Source organism: Carya illinoinensis, chromosome 8, assembly GCF_018687715.1.
Source record: "Carya illinoinensis cultivar Pawnee chromosome 8, C.illinoinensisPawnee_v1, whole genome shotgun sequence".
Lineage (NCBI taxonomy): Eukaryota > Viridiplantae > Streptophyta > Magnoliopsida > Fagales > Juglandaceae > Carya > Carya illinoinensis.
The window spans coordinates 1,072,438-1,083,877 of NC_056759.1; the positions used below are offsets into that span (position 1 = coordinate 1,072,438).

The following is an 11,440-nucleotide window of genomic DNA, read 5'->3' on the forward strand; positions in this document are numbered from 1 at the left end:
AATAACGGTTCATTTCACAATAAATAAATAAAATGTTTTATCTAAAATAAAAAAATTCACAAAATAAATTCATGAACTGATATTTTTTTTATAAGAATAGAAGTTTCGAACCCATATTCCACTTGTAGAAACGGATAGTATGTTATCAGACCATTGGCATGAACTAACATGATTTAATACAATACATTAAATTGTAAAATTATTTTTATTATAAATTAAATTTAACATATTTCATGAAATCATATCGATCTATAAATTTAATTTTATGAAAATTTTTACAGATGTAATGTTACAGAAATAACTATAAGATAATAGGTAACACAGATAAAAAAATATTGCTTATCATTCTCTCAATTATCTTTGTATTATATTTATCAAATAATTAAAATTAAATTAAATACTATGTCAATGTCATATTAAAAAATGATATAAAGATAATTGAGTTAACACTTTTCAATATGGTTTCGATGGGATATGATGCAATTGGTGGGTCGGTATATATTTATCACATCAGTTGGTTTGTTAATGGTTTTATCATCATTGTTTTCATATTCTTGCCAGGTCTGCAGGTAAAATATCAATCAACATTGCATTGGTGAAAAACATTGATAAAAATGCCTGAAAATAAATATTTTCATCGGACCAAAATGAGAAGTTATTATAACATGGGGCCAACACTCAAACCCAACGAAAAGACAAAACCTTCATTTACACAATCAACCATAGTGCAGTAACATTCATCACTTTCCACTTTCTGAGATGCCATTGATGCATATACCGGAAAGGAACTTTGGTCACGATAATTATGAATGTGGCATCCAAATCAAACAATGTAGAAAGAATTAGGATTTCCCATATTAAGCTAACAAGAATATAACGAAATGCTATAATCCCAACTTCTTTGAGAACCAGTCTGAAAGGTTAGCTATTATAAAACCAGCAAATACCTGCAATGAACCGCCAAATGAACATAGAAATATCAGACTTTTAGACACAGTCAGCCTCAGAAATTTGAATCCATAAAGTGTATTCTGAATACCACGGTGTAATACAGAGATCTAAGCATGATTACCAAAATAAATTAGAGATTAAATAAGCTAATAATTTTCTCCAATGCAGAGTAGAACACCATTGCAGGGTAGCTCTCTCTCTCTCTCTCTCTCTCTCTCTCTCTCTCTCTCTCTCTCTCTAGTGTAGTACTAGTATAAACAGCGACTGATATTGATGGTGTCAGTATTTCATCCTCGTTAATTGATGTACTTTTAGGTTTCCTAGAATGTTTAGGAGTAGCTTGCATTGAAAGGAATGGTAGTTTTCAAGTAATTTCTTTCTTAGGATTTCTATCTGCAGTAGGACTGGGATTTGTAACCTATAGAAAGGGACGTGGTAAACTTGTTTGATAATTAAATATTTTTAGTTCATATTGAGAGTTCTTTATAAAACAAGAGTTTTTTGTTCGCTCATTGGTGTTCAAGATTTCAAGAGAGAGATGAGTGGCTGAGTACTAGCTGGCTCTTCAACCGAAGTCAAAATATATTCGATCAAAATCAGCTACATTGAAAGAGTGACACCAATATTTTTTATGAATAGACTTGGAACATATCTCTTCCAGCAACTCAATATATATATATATATATATAATAAGAACAAAAAAACATGGATGCAACACTGACTGTTTCCTTTTTAGAAAAGAGAAGCAACCAGATCACATTCATGAACACCCTAGTCTTCTACTTTTAACTCGTGCCCTACAAAAAACAACACTTTCCCCACCTAATTCACAAAAATGACAGATTCTAGAAGCCTTCAAAAAATGGATTTAACAAGATACAACAAAAACCAAAGAAAATGCATCTTTCTATCAATATCATTACCTGAACTGAACCAAGAATGTAAATTGCTGAATAGTGACGACCATGGATCACCATGTCAGCCAACATAGCAAGAGGTATGGTGAGTGACAGGCCCAAGGTGGCTACAAGTGGAGTTGTCCATACAACACATAGTGCCCTATGGAGATATGAGATATTTTAGCACAAAGGAGAAAATGTAAGCTCCGCACCACTGATTTAGAAGCAGTAGCTTTTACATACCAAAAGTAGTCAGAGAGGACGCTTCCTACAAAGCCATTGGCAAGAACAACTTCGTCCATCTTGGCAGAATGAGGAATTGTGAACTTGGGTTCAATTCCCAAAGCTGTCAATGGCCAAACTGAAAGGAAAAAAAAAAACAAAAGGATATATATTCATTAAAAATAACCCCAAGGGGTTGGTCCAAATGGTGAAGGCCCTGTTCTTGGGATATCAAGGTCCAAAGTTCAACACCTATTGGGTGCAAACAATCATTTGGGGCTACACCCCCTAATAAAGAGTGAGCGATTTAACCAATTCTGTATAGGGAAACTTCCGAGGATGCAGTGCACGAGACTAGGGTTTACTCTGTAGGGGTGGGTCCGAAGGCCTTGCCTTGGAGAGGTTCCCCAACATAAAAAATAATAAAAAATAAAAACAGAATCCTACACTACTCTCTCAACATGAAAGACAGCACAGGGAGGAGAGAGAGAGAGAGAGAGAGAGAGAGAGAGAGAGAGAGAGAGAGAGAGAGAGAGAGAGTGCGCACACCTTTCAAACACTAAGTTAGCCGTACAAACAGAAAAGGAAAAGTTTACACAACTGAGATATAATGCTAAGTGTCCCTGGATTCAGATATATTCAAGAGTAGGATGTCAAAGTAGATCTTTGATTTCTGTACGTTTAAACAAGTGGCTTGATTTGAAGAAGTGGACCATTATATGTCTCTTAAATTATCATTATTGCCAAATTTTTAGAAGGAAGAAATCCCCAACAATTTAACTCTCAAAAGTGAGACCGTGGACAGCAAACATTTAGTAAGGACAAGAAATGTCCACTGTCAGCATCCACTGCAGAAAGAAAGGAGGAGCAAATAAAGAACCTTATAAACACTCTTGACAGCTGATTAATAAAATTGTAGCTAATCAAGATTCTTACCGAGCCACCACAATGCTACAAGTGAAAATAATCCTATATAGCCGAACAACTTCTGCACATCAATCCTTTCTCCTTCTTCACCTGCAAACTTTTTTAGAAGCACTGCGGCATTGATCGTAAAAAAGTGTTACATACTTTTTGTCAATATAAATTTGGAATGAATGCTAAAACTGAGTAACAAACACAGTTCCTGACCTGTAAACAAACCATATGACATAGCCGAGAGAAGGCCAAAAAGATCCCCAACAAGAGAACGTTTCCCATTGCTGAAAACAAACATCAACTGTCAACACCCAAAACATGCATTACAAGAGCAAACTGACTATATGCAACTAGAATACATACATACATATACATATCTATATATATATTGAAATGTGAAACAGGTATCCGGCATAATCTGCATTCATATACTTAAGTGCTTGGGATATTTTCTCTCAAATTCATAAAGTGGAATGGAAAGATCTTGGGCACGGCAAAAAAGCTCCAACTAAAAACTTTTTTGATAGTTAAAGCTCCAACAAAAAACTTCAGCATAAGCAAAGGAAACTATAGAAAGAAACAGAGATTAAATAACAATTTTCATATTATGGTAAATGAGCGGACAGCCTATCTGTCAATAAATAGGTAAAGTTGCATATTGGTACTCGGAATTGTCAAGATTGGTCTCAATGCCCCTTTCCATTGGTTTCCTTCATTTGTATAAAAGAGAGTTACAACCGAGCGCCGAATGTTCAGCGTGATTCCAGCGCCTAATTGCTGCTGGTTTTACTGTACATGTTAAGTATTTACACGTCAAGTCTATTTACAGCCAACCTATTTATCTGTTATACCATCTAGATATAGAGAGTTACTAAAAGTATCTCTTTAACAGGAATGGCTGAATCTTAGACCCCTGCCAGCACACCAACATGTAAGCAAAGAACAAGAAAGCTTTGCCACTAGAAAACTAACACCTTCCCTGAACTAACAGCAGGCCTTGCTACCTCTACATTTACTTCGATAATGTATTATTCCAACATCATAATTGTCACATTAGACACCATATCAACCACCATCAATAAAGCCCTTTATTTCATCTACCTTTGAAATAGGTCTTAAGTATAATGCAAGTCAAGATTGGACATGATGCCATGAAGTAAGCACTTACGCAGAAGCATTCGTCTGTGAATCATCAGTAGCCCAGGTTTTTCCCAGAGTCGTCATGGCAACACCAGCCATGCTTACAAAGACAGCAACTACTTTTGCTATGTTTAAAGAATCTTGGCCCAGAAACGCACCAATGAAAAGGGTAAAAAGTCCTGAAGTAGAGGATAATACTGTCGTACTTGCAACGCTTGTACGTGCCAGTGCAGCATTTGATAAATACTGTGAGCCAAAAAAAAAAAAAAGAGCACAAGTAAGAAGTATTTGTGGGTTCTTCATACTAAATTGAAAGCCTTACGACCATTAAGAAATCAAATAACAAGATTTCTCTGAAAATACCACTAACCGTGCATTAATCAAAATTTGCAATAGCAAAGTCAATGAAAACAATGTCAATAGGTAACAAAAGAATACACAATACTGATATCGTATAGATATACACCTTAAGAATTCTTTTTCAAGAGAGTGGCACCATATAAGTTTGTTAAAAAACCCTCACTTATAGTGGAGAATATAAACATTAGAACAAATTCCTCTTCACCTGCGTGCCCCACAGTCCAGTAGTAGGTAGGCTGGTAAGCCTAGACTTGGAAGCACTCACCTCCTCGTCAGACATGTCCTCACACAAGGTAAGGATACCTGATTTAGGTCAATGCCACGACACACATGTTTTGCAATAAACAACACCTCCCTAAACTCTTCACCTTGAGAACTCTTTTTTTTTATTTAATCGGCACCAGGTGTTTGAGAACAAAGTCCCGACTAATCCCGAAGGTGCATAGGCCCTCGACAAGGAGTTTCTCGCAAGTGCATCTCCAGTAATTCAAGGGAAAGTTCTCCCAATCCGATGGCCCCTAAAAATTGTTTGCATCCAAGAGGAAGACCTAGAGGGAGTTTACCACTAAGACCAAGACCTTTACCACTTGAGTCAACCCCTAGGGGTTTTGAGAACCTTATAAGATAGAAAACATGATTAAACAATCAAAATACAGTTTCCAGTTGACCGAAGAACCTGTTTTGCACCTAACAGCCAATGCATGACAAAACATACACCCGAGACATCACAAAACTGCCAAAAGTAATAGACTAGTTCACATAAAGGACATGCACCCTTTGCGGTTATAGGAAAAAAATCTCTCCCAACTCACAAGCACAAGCACCAACTAACACATCCAACAAGTGGGGAGCAATCAATAATGCTTAGAACTATTCCTACAAAGAGAACAGTTACTGTAACATTTATGTTATAGGACACAAGTGTTGCCTCATATCATTCTACAAATCAAGATACATGCAGAGGAAGTATCATTTTCTGCTCATCCAAAAATCCAATTAAACATTTGTCCAAAATTGTGAATGGATTCAAATCAAACATTTATCCAAAAAATTAAATGGTCTAGGAAAACAATATTCATGATAAACTGTTCTATAAAACAGGACGGGAGATATAATTTTGATGAAACCAGCCAAGGAAGTGCCTTACCTCGGTTACAAACCAGATCGGGGCAATGTAAAATCCATAAGTAGCAATTTCTCTGGTTGTAAGCTCTCTATCTTGTTTCAGTATGTGGGCATCATCTTTGTGTTTAGCAACCAATGGCCTTCCTTCTTCGAGAGGTGAAAGGTCTGCTTCACTATCTTTTCTATTCAAGGTTCCCTGAAGTTCCAATTCAAAGTTCTTCTGGCCTCCAATGTATTTTAGAGTAGAACTCAAACCAACAGAAAAATCATTCATGCTTTCTGCATTTTTTCCACTTTTAGAAGACCGACGTTTTAGGATATTACACACCCAATCCTTTAAGAATGCTACTGGAAGGTAGACTACCAAAAGAGAAGCTCCAAGATATGTTACTGCAAATGGCTGCTTGTAGTCTGTAAATATGCCCTGCAAATAAGATAGCAGTCAGCTGAAACCTGACGCGAGAAGTAGTTCAGGTGCTGGCATGATATTGTATTATGCCAACAAGTAAATAACTAAGCGCTATGTCAAACATGCTGAGAGATGAAATATTGCGACTTACTATTGCCCATAAATGATTATGCAAACACTTGAAGAAACAAGAAACACAACCTTATATAAGACCCTTGTGAGAAAAAAAAAAAAAAAAAAAAAAAACGAAAACGAATATGACGCTTGAGATGAATATATGCTGAAATACGATGCAAAAGCGTCTCCAACCACGTAGGATCGCAATTTTCTCTTTTACGTTCGGTGGACAATAATCCAAGCTATTACCAAGCAGATAGATTTGAATTTCAGCCAATGGATCCAAACACATGGTATCTTCCATCATTTTCAAACCCAAACCAGAAACAAGAGGTTATAATCCATCAAACACCAACAAAAGGGCACATAAGTGCATTATCATGAATGGAGATTTCACCCGAATCCGACTAAATATATAAAATAAAAACGAGAGAATTAGAGTGCATATAGCTATAAGCTGACCTGGGTGACTTCTGCAGAGGAGACCCATATAACAACAACAGCAGCTATCAGGAACAACCCAGCCCTGTATTTCCAACTCATAGCGAATCAAACAAGACCCAGATACAGAGTCTACAGGAATTGCCAAAGATCTGCGTTGCAGTGGTCCGCTCAGATCTCTGAAACGTCTTTTTCGTTTCCCCGATCAGTGGATCACCGACATGTAGAAATAAGATATCGGGAGACAGAGAAGGAGAGAAGACAGTTGGGGCTGCTGGTGTGTGAAACAACAAGAGCGTTGACGTTGTTTGGGGGGGTGTGTGTGTGTGATTTGTTGGAGGGGATTCTTTGCAAAAAATAAAAAGCCAAAGCACAGGGAACGGGGACGGAAAGAATGAGAGGGAAGTGTTAAAATTAAGTTTCCAACCTTCTGGTGGTTAATTAATATAGTTCCTGCCGCTCGCGCTCTCTCTCTCTCTCTAAAATTGTTCCCTTTTAAGAGAGAATATTGGGCCATTGGGTATCTTTTCCTAACATTTTCTCTCCCATTTTCCTCGGTTTTTCTTTCTTTTTCTAGTCCCTACCCTCTCGGAGAGGAAGACCCGAAAAGCTGAAATTCTATTTCTTTTCGCGGCTTCCTCTCTCACTCCCCTAAACAGCAATGCTTGTTTCATAAAATTTCATTTCTTAAAAGTTTTTAGGATTTTGCAAATGTTTTTTTGTTCTCCAGCATTTGAGTACGCGGGGCTTTCATTTCAAAAATAAATTATAAACCATGTTAAATTTGAGAGTAAATTGATAATTCAATTTCGGATTTTGTGTGTAGGTAGAAGATCCTCTTATTATTCTTTTGCTTGGTTTTTAGTCACGATTTATGAAGGGCTGTTGAGAGCAAGGGAATTATGATTTATACTATGGATTCTATTATTTCAGAACATGAGAAAATGACAGCCTTTCATTAAACAGCAAGTACTTGACATCGATTTTGTATTTCCTGAAAAAGTGTCGGTACTTGACATCCTTCTCAAACATAGCAGCAATACATTGCTCATTTAGAAATTTGTTTAAAATATCAAATTCAGTACCTAATTTTTGCAGTAGCACCTTCACCCCCATCTAATATCTTTCAGTATCTACACAAAGAATATCCATCGCCACTGGTTTCTGGGGCACAGTTTGTGCTCTTGTTTTTCTCTTAAGCTAGTGGGGCACTCGTGTTGTCCCTGTTGGCTGGTTTCAAATATCAGTGTTATTACCTATCAAAAATATCAGTGTTATTGGTATGAGTGTTGTCGTGGACATATACTGAGGAGGGTCCATCATTTATTATGTTGAAAATGAGTTATACCATTGACAATTCTAGTAGGTAATAGATTACTTATTACGAAATTCATTATATTCATAAATTAGTCAAAATACTATCACTTTTTATGTACGTTGATATCATAGACTTCTGTATCGATAATATGTTTAGAAAATTATCTTATCTCATTTAATTATTATAATTTTTTCAAACTCATACAACAAACAATTCAAAAATTTCAAATTCTAAAATAAAAAATAGATTCTACTAATAATTTTTTTAATTTTTTAATTTTTATCTCATCATATATATAACTAAACGAAACTTTATCGTGACAATAAAAATGGTTGTAAATAGATTTAGAATATCATATTTTATAAATAAGTGCGGAAACACACTTTGACACACTCTACACAATATAGGTAATTTTTTGTTTGTAAAATAATTTGAGAATTATTACAGATATAAAAAAATTATACAAAATAAACCTATAAACTAAAACGGTTTTATAAAATTTGTTAGATTTATTTTATAATAAAAATAATTTTATAATTTGACGTATTATATTAAATCACAATAATTTATGTATTTATTTTTATGCAATCCGATTGTGGGTAAACTATTTTTCAAATAAGATATGATACCTACTCATAGTTAAACAAGATCACGTAATGGTGGGCTGGCTGGTTCTTCCTCCTTCCGAACTAAACCCAAAATTAAAAACAGAAAAAAGACAAAAAGGGCCATCCTTTAATCTAATTTCAAGGAGAAGAACCCCATAATACCTCAGCCTCAATGGTGGCTGACTCTGCATCGGAAATAGAGGTCTCTCTGACTCTCCTCAGAATCTCCAATTTAACTTCTCTTTTCTCTATGCTACTCAATCCTTCCCCCACTTCCACTTGCACTGCAAACCTTGTAACACAGCTTTCAAATGGATGATTCTCCATGTTTTTACTCCCTTTTTCGTCTAATTTCGTGTCTGACTCTGTTCCAACATAAGTTCCTCCGTTCTCTTTCTCAAGTACACCACTTCCATTTTCCAATCTTTGCAACTCCACGAGCTTCCTGACCAAATCTTCTCCAAGCATTGCTAGGATAACTTCTTCCCTCCCAAAATAAGCAAGTTCGAGAATGCAGTCCAAGGCTGCAGCTCGAATAGACAAATCTTCCGAGCTCAATAGGTTAATAATTCTTGGGATTTCACCGTTAGACTCCATTTCATCTACCAATGGAGTTCTGATAAATGTGATCAGTGAGCAAAGAACTTTGGCCGAACGACATGAACCCATCGAAATCAAGGCCCCAACAGTAGGACCCATGAGCACCAATCCCACAAAAACATTCCTGTTGAATCTAACTAAAGCATCTACGACCAGAGCCGCATGGTCTCGAGCCCGCTTCGAACACGTTGAGTTACAAAGTAAAGATTCAAGAATCGAAAATACCTTCGCTCTTAAAATCAAATGTTGAAAAGCTCTATCGAAACCTTGGCACACCCGATTTTTGAACTCAATCAAGACCCTAACTTTCTTGTCCTCGTCCGCCGATTCCTTCAACGTTCTTGCAAGGATTTGAACGATATTGCGGTCTAGAAATGATTGAATTTCAGCCTCAGTCGTGAAAGCAACCTGGGAGATCTTGTAGTTTGTGATTTGCCGGTGAAGGATGGATTTGAGGCCGTAGCCCTGAAATTTTTCGAGCTTCTCGAGTAAGGTCTTGAGGTTGCAGAGCAGCTGAGAGATGTTGAGAAGTTTAGGGTCTGAGGGAAGAACAGTAGCAGCCTCGGCTTCGACCACCCTAGAAAGGATTTCAACGGTAATTTTCGAATCGTTGTTGTTGGTTAGGAAAATGGAGTTGCTTTGTAGATCTTTGGAGGCCTTCTTCAGCGTCTCTAGGAGTATTAGAACAGATTGATTTTCCTTTCCCTGATCAACTTCGAAATCCATGACTTGTTAGATTCGAAGCTCAGTGATTTTGTGAGAGAGAGAGAGGAGGAGGAGAAAGGGGGGGGGGGGGTGGGTGGGGTTGGCGCGGTGTTGGGGGAGGGGTAGGCCAGGGAAGGACAGGGAAACCCAAGTTACCTAACGATAGATCCAAAAGGGAGGACCAACTAACCAACCGTTCAACGTAGTTACGGATACGATTAGCAGCTGTCATCGTATTCAGACAACCCTTCCCCCGCGAAGAGAAAGCTCCCCCCTTTTGTCTTGTCTTCTAATTTTCTTTTTCTTTTTTGGGTGCGGCTACTATGCCGCCCCACTACCAGTGGTTTTTTTTTTTTTTTAAATAATTTTTTGATTACTTTCTTAATTATTAAGTAAAAATATATATATATATATCAATATAGTTAAAATTATTTTTTTAATCACTAAATAAAAAAAGTGCGATACACTGCAGCTTTACATTTCGGGCAGTACAGTAACTTTTTCCTTTTTTAAAAACATTTTTATTTTTAGGTGGGAGTGTGGGGGAGGACAGGACGAACCGCACTGCACTTCACCGCACAAAGAAAGAACGTCTTGTTTTGTATTAGTCATTTAGTACGATTTATTGCATGGACATTGGACATGTCTTGGAGTACGATTATCAAGAGAAGATAAACGTTGTTTTTATATAAGCAAATTTATTATCCTTATATTATAAACTTAGTTTTATTATAAAATAAATTTAATATATCATATAAATTTATATTATTTAATAAATTTATTTCTATAAAATCTTTTCTTGATTGTATTATTTATTTAATGTGTTAAAGTTATGAGATCAGTTATGAGAGACTGAAATAGTAATAGATATTGGTGTGTGATAATTAGATAGAGATGATAAAAAATAATATGAAAACATTCTTCTAAAATATTGAAAAATTATTTGGACTGATCCATCCGTTATTTTGTCTATATATTTTAAATAATCTATAGCATTGTTTTATATTTTAGATGAAGGAGTTATATTATCCAACTTTCATTTATTAAGAATATTAATTTGATTCTAATGAATCTGTTTAAGAATTTGTATATTATAATTTAGTATGTTAGATTGTAATAATAATATATAACCTTTTAGATTGGTAATAAGAGCATGTAACTCTAATGTTATTTTCATAAATTTATAATTACAATTAAAATACTTTGCAAAATTTGGAAATGACTTCTTTCTTTTTCGTCAATTTATTCTGTATTTGATCATTGCTACCAATCGGATTGATTTTTGTCTATATTCAATTCAATTAACTCAATATTGCCTTAAAAATATTAAAATAATAAAATAAACATTAAAAAACTCCTCTCTACACCAAGCTAATATTGGATGAGAGAGAGAAATTCCAAGGTGAGAATCCCTTAACGAATCATGATAATTTAGTATAGGAAGTATTCATCAGAATCAGTTTTTTCATCGACATGATCTGAAAAATTGGAATCCAATTCAAGGCAGTTATCGCCTCGGGTAGATAATGGGAGGCGGGTATTGGGTATAAAACTTGGTACCTACAATTCGGTATTATTTTTTAACTTGGATACAGCCTATTTAATTGAATTTAAAAACTAAACACAC

At 35.7% G+C, this 11,440-nt stretch overlaps 1 protein-coding gene across 3 annotated transcripts; it reads right to left on the minus strand.

Moving 5' to 3' along the window:
- Nucleotides 1-592: 592 nt before the first annotated feature.
- On the minus strand, nt 593-9,916 carry LOC122318303 (uncharacterized vacuolar membrane protein YML018C-like). 3 transcript variants are annotated; one of them, XM_043135544.1, is made up of 9 exons: nt 8,671-9,897; nt 6,604-7,838; nt 5,638-6,039; nt 4,159-4,376; nt 3,204-3,274; nt 3,009-3,110; nt 2,094-2,211; nt 1,875-2,010; nt 593-947 (listed from the first exon to the last, which is right to left on the minus strand). In XM_043135544.1, the coding sequence occupies exons 2-9, from the start codon at nt 6,682-6,684 to the stop codon at nt 885-887; spliced, it is 1,191 nt and encodes a 396-aa protein (XP_042991478.1). In that variant the 5' UTR covers nt 6,685-7,838; nt 8,671-9,897; the 3' UTR covers nt 593-884. The 3 variants fall into 3 exon arrangements, with proteins under 3 accessions (XP_042991478.1, XP_042991476.1, XP_042991475.1); XM_043135542.1 differs by lacking the exons at nt 593-947; nt 1,875-2,010; nt 2,094-2,211; ... (2 more) ...; nt 4,159-4,376; nt 5,638-6,039 and having other exon boundaries at nt 7,520-7,812; nt 8,671-9,916; XM_043135541.1 differs by lacking the exons at nt 593-947; nt 1,875-2,010; nt 2,094-2,211; ... (2 more) ...; nt 4,159-4,376; nt 5,638-6,039 and having other exon boundaries at nt 7,520-7,838; nt 8,671-9,916.
- Between the last annotated feature and the right edge of the window lie 1,524 nt (nt 9,917-11,440).